This window comes from Megascapheus bottae, chromosome 17, assembly GCF_031878675.1.
Source record: "Megascapheus bottae isolate mThoBot1 chromosome 17, mThoBot2.hap1, whole genome shotgun sequence".
NCBI lineage: Eukaryota > Metazoa > Chordata > Mammalia > Rodentia > Geomyidae > Megascapheus > Megascapheus bottae.
This window is the reverse complement of record NC_143525.1, coordinates 12,580,090-12,596,231: the sequence shown is the minus strand read 5'-3', so window position 1 is coordinate 12,596,231 and position 16,142 is coordinate 12,580,090. Positions and strand designations below refer to the sequence as shown.

General features: G+C 48.5%; 3 protein-coding genes across 3 annotated transcripts; 1 reads left to right on the top strand and 2 right to left on the bottom strand.

The window, feature by feature from the left end:
* Positions 1-675: 675 nt before the first annotated feature.
* On the top strand, positions 676-1,644 carry C17H17orf114 (chromosome 17 C17orf114 homolog). Its single transcript, XM_090351608.1, has 2 exons — positions 676-748; positions 1,478-1,644. The coding sequence occupies exons 1-2, from the start codon at positions 676-678 to the stop codon at positions 1,642-1,644; spliced, it is 240 nt and encodes a 79-aa protein (XP_090207734.1).
* A 3,874-nt stretch (positions 1,645-5,518) lies between these two features.
* On the bottom strand, positions 5,519-10,335 carry Psmb6 (proteasome 20S subunit beta 6). The gene is made up of 6 exons (XM_090349780.1): positions 10,192-10,335; positions 9,769-9,836; positions 7,521-7,652; positions 7,293-7,422; positions 6,971-7,115; positions 5,519-5,679 (listed from the first exon to the last, which is right to left on the bottom strand). The coding sequence occupies exons 1-6, from the start codon at positions 10,291-10,293 to the stop codon at positions 5,537-5,539; spliced, it is 720 nt and encodes a 239-aa protein (XP_090205906.1). The 5' UTR covers positions 10,294-10,335; the 3' UTR covers positions 5,519-5,536.
* A 2,952-nt stretch (positions 10,336-13,287) lies between these two features.
* Gltpd2 (glycolipid transfer protein domain containing 2) lies at positions 13,288-15,014 on the bottom strand. Its single transcript, XM_090351607.1, has 4 exons — positions 14,851-15,014; positions 14,674-14,738; positions 14,285-14,451; positions 13,288-14,200 (listed from the first exon to the last, which is right to left on the bottom strand). The coding sequence occupies exons 1-4, from the start codon at positions 14,954-14,956 to the stop codon at positions 13,663-13,665; spliced, it is 876 nt and encodes a 291-aa protein (XP_090207733.1). The 5' UTR covers positions 14,957-15,014; the 3' UTR covers positions 13,288-13,662.
* Between the last annotated feature and the right edge of the window lie 1,128 nt (positions 15,015-16,142).

The window sequence follows — 16,142 nt, the reverse complement described above, 5'->3', positions numbered from 1 at the left end:
ATAAAATAAGATGGTTAAAAAAAATTTTTTTTTACATCTCAGGGATTGGAGGCATGGCTCAGTTGGTTGAACTCCAACCAATGAGTGAAAGCATCAAGTACTGAATTCAAATCCCACTCTCGGACAAAAGAAGAAAAGAAAAGCAATTACATCTTGGGACTCCAAATTCTCATTCTAAAATAGAAGAGAGCAAAAAGAGAGAGTAGAGGAAAAATGTTAGTGAGGGAATAGAGCCTTTGCCTAGCATGCAGGTGGCTCTGTGTTTGACCTACAGTACAACAAGAAAGGCCGGAGTCAAACCAAGCACCAAAAAAAAAAAAACCAAACAAACCCAATCAGCAGCCATGTCTAGCAGGGCTGGACAAGTTGTCCAGTATATGTCTGGTGAATTTTTACTGTGTCATAGTCTTTGCCATGCGATTCTTCCCAACATCTGCCAGCTTTTCCAGAAGAAGAAGAGAGGACCTCAAGAAGGCACAAAAATAAGTGTTTGAATGGGGGTATTCCCCCATCCTTTTCCTCCTCCCTCCTCCTTCCATTCCTTGGCGCCTATAATGACTAGGCGGTCTGAGGCTAAGTGGTAGTTTTGCCCATGGTGGGGGGGCTTAGAAACCACGCCTGCCCCTGAGGCCCTCCTGGCCATTCCAAGCAACCCCTGTCCCCTCCATTGTTGAGATGGGGCTGAAGGGTGCCTGGTGTTTCCCGTGGTGTGGGTGCCGGAGACAGCGGGGGACTGAAGGAGGAGCAGGTATGGAGGCAGAGGAGGATAATGGGGCTGTCAGGCAGACGGCCGAGTAGGAGAGACATCAACCCTCAAACCAGTGAACAGGAGAGGATCCCTGTGCCCCGGGATGGGGGGGGGGGGGGTGTGCTCACCATGCAGTGCCCAGTGCAGATGATAATGCTTTAAGAACTTCAAAATGGAAATATCAGAGCACTACCTGAAATATGGGGGCTCTTTGGAGCAAAAGAGAGACTCGGGGAGGGCAGGAGACTGTGATTGCTCGGGCTGAATCTCCATGAAGACAATGCAGGCAATGTTCCTCTCACTATCTCCTCCCCACACTCCGGCTTCTGCCACCAGCACTCCTCACCTCTTCAAAGCGCAGCCATAAATCCAATGCTGGTGGCTCACCTGTGTTTGTCATCCTAGCTACTCAGGAGGCTGAGTTCTTAGAATTATGGTTCAAAGCCAGCCTGGGGGTGGGGGAAGGGGAATCCATGAGACTCTTTATCTTCAATGAACCACAAAAAGCTAGAAGTGGAGATGTAGCTCAAGTGGTAGAGTGCTAGCCTTGAGCCAAAAAAAAAGCTCAGGGACAGCATCCAGGCCCAGAGCTCAAGCCCCAGGACTGGCACCCCAAAACAAAAACAAACCAGGTATCTTCTATAGTTTGTTTCCTTCTCCGCTGTAGGTGGGAGGTGGAGGGGAGTTAAACACTGAACCCACCGTTTCTTCCTCCAATTTCTCTTTTAGGCCTGGATTCCACCGCCCCTCCAGATCCCAGCCCAGCTATGGTTCCCATTGTGACTGAAGGAGGGCCCTCCTCTCAGGGAACTGGTGCCTACTTCAGCCGGAAAGCCCGACTCTCCTTCCGCCACCAGCTGCATGATGTAGCCTCTGCCAATGACTCCACCATTTGAAAGGGACCATTAGGGGCCTGGACTTCCAGGAAGACGTGGCAACCTTCCTCCCGGCCCTGCAGATGGGCTCCTTCAAATGTGAAATGGCCTCATTAAATGCATCCCGAGTTGCCAAGTGTTTGCATGTGTAAGTGTGTTGGGAGTGGGGAGGTGAATGTGAACACAATACTGCTCTCAGGCATGGCTAGCAGCAAGGTAATTTGCTGAAATTAAGCAAACTTCCTTTGAGTTGAGTGTGGTAACAGTATCTGGAGAGTTGGGGTCTGGGCAGTGCAGTAGATCTGAAAAGAAGCAGCTATCTACAGCGTATCTAATGCCTACTCCCTGAGTCTAATGAGCCAGGAAGAAAAAAAAATATATTGGTGCTAGTACTGGGGCTTGAACTCAGGGCCTCGCATGCTTACTTGTCTTTTTCCACTCAAGGCTGGCACTCTACTACTTAAGTCATACCTCTATTTCTGGCTTTTTGCTGTGCAAGTTGGAGATCAGGGTTTCAGGAACTTTCTCTGCCTGGGTTGACTTGGAACTGTAATCCTCATATCTTAGCCTCTTGAATTGTTAGGATTATAGAATTCCAGGCATTGAGTCACTGGCACCCAGATAAAACTTGTTTCTTCTAAGCTAACTTTCTAGTAGAGGGAGGCAGACAAGAAGCAAGTAAAACAAGAGTGATACTATGATAATAACAGGTGCTGTTATGAGGAAATTAAACAGGTAATGTGAGTGGGGCAGAGAGGGTGATATTTCTCCAGTTTCAGGGGTGAGGAAAGGCCTTTATGATGAGGGACACCTGAGCTGAGTCTTGAATGATGAGTAGATAAAGGAAAACCAGGGAATGATGATGTATCAATGTGAGTCACTGATTTCAACAAATGTACTACTTTGGTGGCAGAGTGTGGACAGTGAGGAGCCTGCATGAGGGTATGGAACTTCTATTTTGCGGTAAATCTTAATCTACTCTAAAATAAAATTTATTATATAAATAATATCAGCTGGGCACAGCGGGTCATGCCTGTAATCCTAGCTACTCTATTCAGCAGTCTGAGATCTGAGGATCATGATTCAAAGCTAGCCCAGGCACTAAACAATGTGAGATTCTTATCTCCAATTAACCACTAGAAAATGGGAAGTGGGGCTGTGGCTCAAGGGGTAGGGCGGTAGCTCAGGGACAATGCCCGGGCCCACAGTTCAAGTCCCACAACTGACCAAAAAAAAAAAAGAATATGTAGGGTTGGCATTGTACTAGCACTAGAGTGCTTGCCCAGCATGTGTGAGTCCCTGGATTTAATTCCTGGAACCTGAGAGAGGTCAAGACTATGAAAGAAAGAATAGATCCAGGCAGAGAAAATTGCCAAGTTTAATAAATAATGAAAAGTCCCATAGAAGGAAACAGAAAAAAGCCAGTAGCTTTTGAGTGTGGTTGGGGGACCTGCGGAGTCTTCTAGATCTTGGTAAGGAATGGTAAGACATTGGCTAATGTGAAGCAGGGACCCAACACAGTTTATTACAAAGATCCTTTAGTTGCTGTATGGGAAAAGGATTGTACAAGGCTGAGTATGGATCAGAAGAATAGTGTGGATGGAGCTGAGAGTGTGGCCTTGTGGTAGAGTGCTTGCCTAGCATGCGGACAAAGACCCGGGCTCAAGTCATCGGTACCACATACACAGAAAAGGCCGAAGAGGTGCTATGACTCAAGTAGTAGAGCTCTACCCTTGAGAAAGCCTAAGGACAGTGCTCAGGCCCTGAGTTCAAGCCCCAAGACTGGAAAAAAAAATAATTATAATAGTGTGGAGATGGTGAGAGGTAGGTTACGTCTATATTCACTTTGAACACATTTTTAGAACATAACTGCGACATTGAACCTAGCATGCAAAGAAAAATTAAAAAAAAAAAAAAAGAATCAAAGATGAGACAGGAAGGTCTGTGAGAACAGGTTCTGGCACAATATCAAAAAATACTGCCAGACACAAGTTGCTCAAGCCTGTCATCTTAATTATTCAGGAGGTTGAGATCTAAGAATCAATCATAGTTCCAAGCTAATCTGGGGAGGTAAGTCTGTGAGACTCTTGACTCTGACTACCAAGTAGCCAGAAAGTAGAGCTGTGGCTAAGGTGGTAGAGCTCTAGTCTTGAGCAAAAGAACTCAGGGACAGTATCCAGGCCCTGAGTTCAAGCCCAGGGCTGGCACAAAAAAAGAAAGTACTGCATGTAATTTAACTTTGATGTATACATGTTTAAGTTCAGAGATTCCTCTGTTCTTCACTTAACTATTATCTCCTTGGAGATTCTTCCTCCTCCTTTTTAGTTCAGATTTTTTTTGTTTTGTCAGTTTTGTCCCAGAGCTCTTCAGCTCAAGGCCATCACCCTACCCCTCAAGCCATAGTGCCACTTCCATTTCAAATATATATATATATATTTTTTGTGGGTCACGGGGCTTGAACTCGGCCTAGGCGCTGTCCCTGAGCTCTTCAGCTCAAGGCTATGACCCTACCCTCGTGCCAAGCCCCACTTCCCATTTTCTAGAGGTTCATTGGAGATGGGTCTCAGAGTCCTTTTTGTGCCCGGGCTGCCTTTGAACTTTGATCTCAGATCTCAGCCTCCTGAATAGCTAGAATTACAGGCGTGAGCCACCAGGCCTATCTCAAATCAATTTTGTAGAAATCTTCCCGCCTGCTCACTGAATCTCTCAGGGGAGTATTTCAAATGTGGCTTCTATGATCCTCAGACCCATAGTCTGGAAAAAAAAAAAAGTCTATTAGTAAACTGGATATGTGTCACTGTGGATAAGAGCCACTAAGCTCCTTTGGTCCTTGGCTTAACTGTGGGGAGAGCTTTGGAAGGAGAGTCCGTTCTCAGCTTCCTATGGAAATGGTAACTTCCAGAGCTGGCCAAAAGTTCTTCCATGCATGACCTCTGCCACCTGACATTCATTTTAAATTCCACTTGCAAGCCGGGGGTGGTGGCTCACACCTGTAATTCTAGCTACTCAGGAGGCTGAGATCTGAGGATCAAGATTCAAAGCCAACCTGGGCACAAAAGGACCTGAGATTCTTATCAATGAACCTCTAGAACATGGAAAGTGGGGCTTGGCTCGAGGGTAGGGTGGTAGCCTTGAGCTGAAGAGCTCAGGAACAGTGCCAAGGCCAAGTTCAAGCCCCATCAAAAAAAGAAAAAAAAGTTTTTCCACTTGCAGGTAATGCCCACCTCTCCCCAAAAGCCAAGGAAGTCACACTACTGAGTCCCAACTTCAGGACGAGGTGAAAGGGGTAAGCATGGAAGGGCTAAGATTGGAGTTCTTATGCCCTTTACCACTGATGACTAGGGAGAGGCAGGGTTGAGAAGGTGGCTTCCCGGAATCAAAATTCAGAGTTCTATCTCAAAGTTGAACAGGGGCCCAGGGGAGGGCAAGGGGAGTAGTCGGTAGCTTCCACATCCACCACATTCCAGTGGCTTAAGTGGCTTTATCCAGGTGGCCTGAATAGAGGCTTAAAAACTGTCAACTCAGACCGGGAGTTGGCCTAGTGGTAGAGTGCTTGCCTAACATGCATTAAGACCTCGGTTCGATTCCTTGATACCATATACATAGAAAAGCTGGAAGGGATGCTGTGGCTCAAATGGTTGAGCACAAACCTGAGGAAAGCCCAAGGACGGTGCTCATGCCCCGAGTTCAGTCCTCAGGACTGGGGGGAAAAAAAGAAACACGGACTCCAAGGCAAGAAGGAATGAAGCACTCATAAGTTTACTTTATCTCCTCTCACATTTCCGGAAAGCACAGTGCACAACAGGAGTGGGCTAGACAAATTCAGGCTTGAAATTAAGAAACCCAAAGTACGAAAATTCTCTTTGACAAACTGTTTATTACATTTTCTATTATTATTCTAGAATCTCAGAATTCAGGGGGGCGGTAAAGTGGCAATGGAGAATTTGGGTATTTTGTCTCCCAAAAGGACCTGCCGCTCTACTCCGGATTCTTCAATAGCTGCCAGGCGGATCACACCTCCACTAGAGCCATCCCGTTCCATGGCCAAAGCGAGAGCTGGGGATAAAAGGAGGAAGTTAGTTGCTGGGAATGCCATAGGAATAAAGGACCCAGTGCTGGTGGTTCACACCTGTAATCCTAGCTATTCAGGAGGCAGAGGTCTGAGGGCTATGGTTTAGAGCCACCCTGGGCAGGAAAATCCTTGAGACTCTTATCGCCAACTAGCCATCAAAAAGCTGGTAGCAGAGCTGTGTCTCAAGTGGTAGAGAGCTAGCCTTGAGAAAAAAGCTCAGGGACAGCGGCCAGGTTCTTCAGTTCAAACCCTAGGATAAGCACATTAAAAAACAGGTTTGGGCCTGGAGTTTAGCCTAGTGGTAGAGTGCTTGCCTAGCATGCACGAAGACCCGGGTTCAATTCCTCGGTACCACATACATAGGAAAAAAGCTGGAAGTGGTGCTGAGGCTCAAGTGGTAGAGCTCTAGCCTTGAGAAAGCCCAAGGACAGTGCTCATGCCCTGAGTTCATGGCCCAGGACTGGTAAAAAATAAAATAAAAATAAAAAAAAAAATAAAATTTCAAAGGAATTAAGAAAAAACAGGTTTGGAGGGCCAGGAGTTTGCCCTACTAGCAGAGTGCTTGCTTAGCATGCATGAAGATCTGGGTTTGAATGAAGATCTGGGTTTGATTCCCCCATACCACAAACATAGAAAAAGCAGGAAATGGTGCTGTGGCTGAAGTGGTAGAGCTGTAGCCTGGAGATAGCCCAAGGACTCAGCACTGAGTTCAAGTCCCCTGGACTGGCAAAAAGCAAAACAAAACACCAAGTTTGGAGCGGGGTGTTGGTGGCTCAAGCCTATAATCCTAGCTATTCAGGCAGCTGAGATCTAAGGATCACCATTCAAAACCAGCGTGGGGCTGGGAGCTTGGCCTAGTGAAAGAGTGCTTGTCTAGCATGCACAAAGACCCAGGTTCGATTTCTCAGTACCATATATACAGAAAAAGCCAGAAATGGTGCTGTGACTCAAGTGGTAGAGCTCTAGCCTTGAGAAAGCCCATGGACAGTGCTCAGGCCCTGAGCTCAAGCCTGGAACTGGCAAAAACAAACAAACAAACAAAACCAGTCTGGGCACAAAAGTCTGTGAGACTCTTTATCTCCAATCAATCCCAGAAAGTTGGAAATTGTGCTGTGGCTTAAGTGATAGAGCACTAGCCTGGAGCTGAAGAGCTCAGAGACAGAGCCCAAGCCCAGAGTTCAATCCCCTGACTGACAAAAATAAACAAATAAAAAACGGAAAACAGGTATGGGTAAGGAGTTGTAAGGTCGTAGGCCCAGAAGTCCAAATTCTCACCGTTGGCAGTGAACTGTAGACATTCCTCCTTGGTCATGCCTTCCCGGTAGGTAGCATCCACATAGCCATAGATATATGAACTCCCAGAGCCTCCAATGGCAAAGGACTGTCTCACCATCATACCTCCCATAGGAACTGAGTACACCTGCCAGATGGAAGGAGACAAGTCATCAATCGTACTTTCACCCAATACACGCATCCATTATGGGACCAAGTATTAAGTAATAGTGAGGCAGAGACTAAAAAGAGAAATAAAACAAGGCTAGGATGGGGAGAGGATCATAAGCATGACTCTAGTGCTCTGGCAGAGGGAGGGCCTGACCTGCCCTTTCTCTTGAGGATCCCAGCCTGCGATGATGATTCCTGCCATCAGGTCTTCTCGGTATCGGTAACACATCTCCTTAAAGAGACTGGCTGCTGTGTGAACCAGTGGAGGCTCATTAAGTTCAATGCTGTGGAGGACAGGTGACAGAGAAAGAAGTGTCAGATCACTTAGTGTCTTAGGTCCCAGACCCCTTGGACTACATGCTCCTTCCCTGCCCACAAGCACCTGTGGAAACCAAGTTGATAAGTGACGGCATCTGCTACTGCTTGGGTATCAGCTGCTGAGCCTGAGCGACAGCAGAAGATTCGGTCATGAATAGGGGTCAGCTTGTCAGTCACTCGGTTGGCAATGTAGGACCTGCAGGGTGACAGAATAGTGAGGGAAGGACCTCACCTTCTTCCCACTCGAACTCCTTCAGGACTTAAGGACAGACACTCAAGGCTGGGTACTGATGGCTCAAGCCTGTGATCCTAACTACTCAAAAGGATGAGATCTGAGGATGGCAGTTTCAAAGCCAATCTGGGCAGGAAAGCCTCTGAAGGCTTGAAGTCTTACTTCTTTTTTCCCCTCTTTTTTTTTTTTTTGCCAGTCCTGGGCTTGAGCTCAGGGTCTGAGCACTGTCCTTGGACTTTCTCAAGGCTAGAGCTCTACCACTTGAGCCTCAGCACCACTTCCAGCTTTTTTCTATGTATGTGGTACCGAGGAATCGAACCCAGGTCTTCATGCATGCTAGGCAAGCACTTTAACCACTAGGCCAAACTCCCGACCTCCCTCTTTTTTTTTTTTGGCTAGTCCTGAGGCTTGAACTAAGGGCCTGAGCACTGTCCTTGGATACTTAGTGCTCTGCCATTTGAGCTACAGCATTACTCCCGGCTTTTTCTGTGTTTGTGGTACCAAGGAATCGAACCCAGGGCTTCCTGCATGCTATCACTAGGTTATGCTCCAGGCTCTTTTTTTTTTTTTTTTTTGCAAATATGATTTTATTCTGAGGTTCAATAATATAGTACATAACCAGAATCAAGGACACTCATATTGTTATTTTAATAGATTCAAATAAAGTTGTCTAAATTCAAAATCCCTTCATGTTAAAAGTCCTAAAGCTAGTGAACGATCATAGTTCAAATTAATAAGGGCCATGAATGACAAACCTCCAACCAACATTATATTGGATGGGAAAAACTGAAAGCATTTCGTTTGAAACCAGGAACAAAAACGTTTGCTCCAGGCTCTTTTAAGCCTTACTGCAAACCATAAAAAAAAAGGTGGAAGTGGTAGAGCTTCAGCCTTGAGTGAACAAACTAAAGGACAGTACTGACCAGTACTTGGTGGGAGATAGGGAACAGAAATTCAAGCATTATCGATTAGTGGCAATGACTCTTGCCTAGTGAACACAAGGCTGAGTTCAAATCCAAAATCATCCTCCTAACAAAAAGTCATTAGCTGGGCACGGTGGCTCACGCCTGTAATCCCGGCTACTCAGGAGGCTGAGATCTGAGAATCACAGTTCAAAGCCAGCCTGGGGGCCGGGAGTTTGGCCTAGTGGTACAGTGCTTGCCTAGCATGCATGAAGATCCAAGTTTGATTCCTCGGTACCACATACATAGATAAAAGCTGGAAGTGATGCTGTGGCTCAAGTGGTAGAGCTGTAGCCTTGAGAAAAAGTCCAAGGAAGGCGCTCAGGCCCCTGAGTACAAGCCCCAGGACTGGCAAGCAAACAAACAAACAAACAAACAAACAAACAAACAAAAAGGTCAGCCTGGACATTAAAAAAATGTGAGACCCATCTTCAGTTAACCACTAGAAAACAGGAAATGGCACTTGGCTCAAGGGGTAGTACGTAGCCTTGAGCTGAAGAGCTCAGGGACAATGCCCAGGCCCAGAGTTCATGCCCCATGACCAACAAAATAAATAAATAATCAAATTATCATCTAGTGATTATCACCCAAATTGGATGTAGATCAGATTTAGGGGGGGAGGGTGTTGTGGGGCTTGAACTCTGGGCCAGGGTGCTATCCCTTAGCTCTGCAACTGAAAGGCTAGCGCTCTACCACTTTGATCCACAGAGCGACTTTCGGTTTTCTTGGAGATAAGGAGTCTCAAAAGACTTTTGTGTCTGGGATGGCTGACCCCGATCCTAAGATCCCAGCTCTTGAGTAGCTAAGATTACAGGCATAACCCACAGGCGACCGGTGAGATCAGATTTTTCTAGGTATGACACCAAAGGATGAGGGAAAGTGTAAGTATAGTTCCAGGGATAAATCCTTCTCTCCAGGGGGAGTTAACACTTCTTTTTCCACAGTCTGTGAAGGGCAAGGATGGGCTGGCAGAGGCGAGGATGCGGTTCAGTGACAGAACAATTGACCAGCATGTGCACAGCCTTGAGTTTCATCTCCAATACCCCAACAGATGAGCTGGCAGACAGGGTAGGTAAGGGAAGGTGGGTGTTCACACATCTGTGCTGAGCGCGGCTTACCCAGTGGTTGTTCTGGAGTCAGCCCCCAGAACCACGCCCCCGTCAAACTGCACAGCCATGATCGTGGTCTGGGAAAAAGGGAGGGAAGGGTGAGTCTAGGCTTGTTCACGTTCAGTAGCACACCCCAAGTTCCACGGTCCCTCACTCCGTTTCCAGACTGCAAAATTCGTGCAAAACTCAAGGGGGGGGGGTCCACACTTGCGGAGATGACAAATTTAATCGCTTTCAGGATGCAGGTTGAAGTACTGCGAATGAAGTACCGGCCCACTCCAGCATCCCGAGAATTCCCGTCCCTCTGCCTCCCGCACAACACCGCCTGCCTCCCCCCCCCCAACCCGGCTCGCGCCACCCCGCTCAGGCTTTATCAACCCCCGCGCGTGGCCTGGTTCACATCTCCTGGCCCCTGATTCTGTCTTTTCTCACCCCTGTGGTCACTTCCCGGTTTTCCCAGTCAGGAGCAATGGCCTCAGGTCCCCATGCTGGGGAAGGCCCCATTCCTCTTGCAGTTACTAAGGTAGCCGCCATCTTCCTCTCCCAGCGCTGCCACAAAGCAACTGTCGTAAAGCGCGCCGTCACTCTCGTGAGTTAGCTTTTGCGTCCTTCCGGGAGCGAAGCCCCTCCGCGGTTGACGGCAGAAGGGAAAAGCTCCGCCTAGGCGCGTTTCTTTTGCGACAGTGGACGCTTGACGGCAGTGTGGCCGGGGAAGAGCCGCTCAACAGCTGGGGTAAAACAAACAGCAAGCAAAGTAGCCATTGGCCTGGCGCTGGTTTCGTCTATATCGGCTGGAGATGAAGAGTTGGGATGGCCCGGACATGTTTTCATTTATGTTCTCTTTTATGTTCTGGCCATTCTAGTGGGCCTGCGTGCTGTCTTGTGATTCTGTGGGTCATAGGTTCACATGCTAATCGACAGTCTGTGGATCTTGGAGTATTGTAATGTGTAGTTTTTTTTTCTTTTTAGGTGTGGAGTTTTGAACTCAAGGCCTTATCAGGGAAGTGCTCTACCGATTGAGCCATAACTCCAGCCCTTTTTGTTTTTTGTTAGTTTTCAGATAGTATCTTTATTTTTTTTTTTCTTGCCAGTACTGGCATTTGAACCCAGGGCCTGGACACTGTCCTTGGACACTTTTTTGCTCAAGGCTAGAGCTCTACCACTTGAGCCTCAGCACCACTTCCTGCTTTTTTCTATGTATGTGGTACCGAGGCATCGAACCCGGGTCTTCATGCATGCTAGGCAAGCACTTTAACCACTAGGCCAAACTCCCGGCCCTATGTGCTCAGTTTTAAACTGGGCTTTCTGTTCCTATTGTTGAATTGTAAGAGTTCTTATTTGATGTACTAGAAACTTCAGATGTATGATTTGCATTTTTTTCCCTCATTGCTTCCTTTATTGGTGTCTCCTGGAGGATAAGTTATAGATGGGAGTTTGGCCTAGCAGTAAAACACTTAGACCTGGGTTCAACTCCTCAGTATCACATACATAGAAAAAAACAGAAGTGATGCTGTGGCTCAAGTGGTAGAGCTCTAACCTTGAGGAAAGCCCAAGGACAGTGGTCAGGCCTTGTGTTCAAGGCCCAGAATTGGCAAAAAAAAAAAAAAAGGAAGGAAGAAAAAAGTTTTAGATGGTTTAAGTCCAATTTACCCATTTTTTCCTTTTTGTTTGCCATTGCTTGTTTATTTATTTATTTATTTTTGCCAGTCCCGAGCTTGAGCTCAGGGCCTGAGCACTGTCCTTGGGCTTTCTCAAGGCCTAGTTCTCTGCCACTTGAACCTCAGTAACACTTCCGGCTTTTTTCTATGTATGTGATACTGAGGAATCGAACCCAGGTCTTCGTGCATGCTCAGCGAGCACTCTACCACTAGGCCAAACTCCTGGCCCCCTGTTTTATTTTTAAAAGGTTTTTTTTTTTATGTTTTGTTTTTGAAATCGGGTTTTTCTAGACTTGAGGGTTTTTTTGTTTCTTTGTTTGTTTTGCCAGTCCTGGGCTTGATTAAACTCAGGGCCTGAGCACTGTCCTTGGGCTTTCTCAAGGCCAGAGCTCTACTCCTTGAGTTACAGCACCAGTTCTGGCTTTTTTCTATGTATGTGGTACCCAGGAATTGAACCCAGATTTTCATGCATTCTACCACTAGGCCAAATTCCTGGCTCCTGTTTGTGTGTTCTTTGTTGGTTGTGGGGCTTCAACTCAGGGCCTGAGAGCTCTCCCTGAGCTCTTCTCCTCAAGGCTAACACTCTACCTCTTTGAGCCACAGCACCATTTCTGGGTTTGGGGTGGTTAATTTGAGATAAGAGTCTCACATACTTTCCTACCCAGGCTGCCAAGGATTACAGTTCAGGAGTCTCTTTGTCATCATCATTTTATTTATTTATTTATTTCTGTTGGTCGTGGGGCTTGAATTCAGAGCCTGGGCACTGTCCCTGGGCCTCTTTGTACCACTTGAGCCTCTTTACTATTTCTGGTTTTTGAGTGGTTCATTGGAGGTAAGTGTCTTGTCTTCAATCTGCGATCTTCAGATCTCAGCCTCCTAAGTAACTGTAGTAATCATAGGTATGAGCCACCAACACCCAGCTTTATCATCATTTAACCAGCAAAAAACCCAAAAAACAGCAACAAAACAGAAGTGGAAATGTGTCTCAACTGACAGAGTGTTAGCCTTGAGTATAAAAGCTAGGGGACAATGCCTAGGGTTTAACCTCAAGCCCCAATACCAACACACACACACACACACACGGTGCATATTTTATACTTATTTGCAAATGATATGCTATACATCATTTATATCAATACAATTATTTATGTATTTATGTATGTATGTATTTATTTATTTATTTTGCTAGTCCTGGAGCTTGAACTCAGGGCCTGAACACTGTCTTTGGGCTTTACTCTACCACTTGAGGCACAGCACCACTTCTAGCTTTTTCTACGTATGTGGTACCAAGAATTGGAACCCGAGTCTTCGTGCATGCTAGGCAAGCACTCTGCCACTAGGCCAGACTCCCGACAATAAAATTTACTTTTAAAAAAACTTATTTTCCTTTTATTACTATTCTTTTGTCTGTTTCGGGGCTTGAACATGTTAGTTTTGTTATGCCTATTTGACTGATACCTGAATTGAAATTCAGAATGGGCAGCAGGACACAAAGAATCCAGGAGCCCGGAAGAAAGTGGATTGGAGGTATAATTAGGGATTTAGTATTCCTGGTGCTAAAGGCGTAGCCGAGTAGCCATTGGATTAAGTCGCGCTATGACACTAAGTGCCTGCTCGATGTAAGACATGCTTGCTGAGGTTTTTACGCTTAGGCAGGGGAAGGGAGCACATTTGGGGCGGGGGGAGGAGAAGGTGGTAGGATCCACGTTGGGCCTGTTTGTGGTTCAGTCCAGGAGACAAGTCTGGGCTAGAGACTCAGCATGAGGTTGGGCAGCCTGAGTGTTTGAAATAGGCCGAAGGGAGTGTGAGTCTCTCCCCTGCGGGGCACAGGGATGATACATTCGGCATCACACAAAACACGGAGGCCAAATGACACCTTTATTCCTCTCTGCTCATTGGGAGAGGGCAGACACCCGGAAGGGGCGGGCCCTGGACATTACGTCACCGAAGGGCGGGCATTAGGCCGACGCACTCCTCCCAGCAGTCTCGGGGCAGTACTGAAGGGGGCGGGTCTCGGCGGTACGTCACTGGTGGGCGGGGCACTAGGCCGACGCCCGCCTCCCTGCAGCCCCGGGCCATTGCTGAAGGGGCCGGGTCTTGGAGGCTACGTCACTGGAGGGCGGGGCATCAGGCAGATGGACAGCTCCTCGCTGTTCCTGGCCAGCGCCTGGGGTTGTGGGGTAGGGGCGCAGCCCTGGCTGCCCCTCCCGCCCCCCACACCTCCTTCCCCGGGCGCGCGGGTTCCTCAAGCCAGCTGGAGCAGGCCGTGCCCCGCCAGCAGGCCTTGGGTGCGGTTGTAGACGTCCTCCAGGGTGCCAGCCGCCCGGGCCAGCGCCGCCCGCGCGTCCGCCTCGCTGGCTCCGGGACACGCCAGCTCCAGCAAGCGATCGCGACTCGGGAGGGCGAGGAAGGCCAGGCGGGCGGCCTGACGGACGAGCCAGGGGTGGTGCGGGGCCAGGGCTGTGCGGTAGGCGTCGCCGCACTGCGCGCCCGCGTCGGGGTCTCCGAGCGTCCCCGTGGCCACTCGGGAGAGGCAGAGCTGGGACCATCGCAGCGCGCGGTGCAGCACGAGCAGCGTTCGCGAGCCCGAGGACCCGGCCGAGCCCCGGGGCCTGGTCGCGGGCAGCTCGAGCAGCCCGGCCCTCTGCTCCCAGGCTGCCATAGTCAACAGCGACCGGTAGTGCTCGGGGTGTGGGCCGTGCACGTGCGCCTCGAGGGCGGTCACTTTGCTGAAGGCCTCGCTGGAGGCGAAGGCGAAGATGGAACCCAGAGGAGTTAGGAACCTGTGTGTTGGGTGATGGGGTGGGGGCGATGATTTGATAGAGGGCCATGCAATCCCAGAGAGGCCCGCGACTAGGACAACTCACCTGAGAAGTCCCCTCCAGCCTGCCAGGTACTGCGCCAGCTCCACGTCCTCTTGGGGGTTCAGACTGGCCCAGAAGGACCTCACCATTCGACCCAGCATTCCCTGAGGCCCTAGACACGCAGGCTCTTCCCACTTTGGGGCCTCCTGGGCTTCTAGCTCTGGCTGGACCTTGAGGACAGAGACAGGAGAGCAGAGTTGTGAGAGAAGAGCCCCTAGCCTTCTGGGCTGACAGGGCAAACAGCCCCACTGGCACTGGGGAGAAAAATACTCCTAATGTCTAAGTGGGGGTTCTCTCAACTTGAAGAGGGAGGAGAAGGAGACCCTGGCTCTCCTGACCACTATTCAGAGTCCTACCCGCAGTTCCCAGATTCATCCTTGCCCTCAGTATACCCGGAAGAGCAGCTGTCCATCTGGAATGCTGGACTGTGCCTGGGCCCTGCAGCCTGATAGGAGACCTAAGAGGACAGGAGGGAAAAGCAGAGGTGAGGGCGACAAAAGAGAGCTTGGGTTCTGAGAGCCTAAACTCTTGGGTTCTTCCCCAAATAGGGAAGAGAAGAGGCCACTCACCGAGAATCTGCTCACTGAGATAAAGAAGCAATAGTGTAAAGACTGTGAGAGGAACAGCAAGGCAGAAGCAGCGCCGCAGGCCCAGGGGTGGTAGCAGGACCACCATGGCTGTCCCCAAGACCACCGCCCCTCCCTGGTTCCTAGCCACATGCAGTCCTTTCTACTCCAGGTGAGGAAAGGAGCCTGTGATGTTTTGAGGTACAAAAGGTTAATAATTAATGTCCCCTCACTTGTGTCCTTTGCCCTAAAGAGCAGAGATTTAGGAGGATTTGGTGGAAATGAGACTTCTTTGCATTTCTTTCTGTCTGGGGCTAGTTTGAGGGAAGAAGCAACCTGGATATGGGCAAGAGAAGCTGAGTGAGCTCCCTCTACTGAGCAATAGTGTGAGGGCTCTAAATTATCTCTGACCTTGGGTTCCTCCCACTGTAAATTGAGGATAATCATAGGTATTTTGTAAACCTTGTGTGAGGATCAAGTGACAATGTATGTGAAAACATTCTAAGTGGAAAAGCTGACCATAATTACCTCATAAATCTTACTTCTTATGTTTGGGAGGCAGAGGGAGGTAGCTCTCTGGGATAGAAGGAACACTCACTTCTAAAATTTTATCTTTGTGGCATTACTCAAGCTTGAACTCAGGGCCTGGACACTGTCCCTTAGCTTCTTTGCTCTACTACATGAGCCATATCTCTACTCTCTGGCTTTTTGGTAGTTAACCAGCTATAAGAGTCTCATTAACTTTGCTGCCCACATTGGCTTTGAACCTCGATCCTCAGATCTCAGCCTCCTGAATAAGCTAGGATGATAGACATGAGATTATGCACATGGCATCACCATCCTCCTCATCATGATTATTATTTGCCTGTCCTGGGGCTTGAACTCAGGGCCTGAGCAGTGCCTGAACTGTGATCCTCAGATCTCAGCTTCCTGAGTAGTTAGGATTACAAGTCTGAGCCACTGGTGCCCTGCATGGCATTTTTTTTTTTTTTGGGCTGTCGTGGGGCCTGAGCAGTGCCCCTGAGCTCTTCAGTTCAAGGTTAGTGCTTTACCATTTGAGCCACAGCACCACTTCTGGCTTTTTTCTGAACATGTGGTACCGAGCAGTCAAGCCCAGGGCTTCGTGCATGCTAGGCAAGCACTTTATCACTAAGTCATAGCATTATTGTCGGGGTTTTTAACGCTTCTTGCCTCTTGACCGCAAGAGGTACAAGGAGAACACGCCCTGACTAAGATGAGACCCAGAAAAGTTAGGGCCAACTGGCCGCCTTCACCCAGCCCTCCCTCTCCAGAGG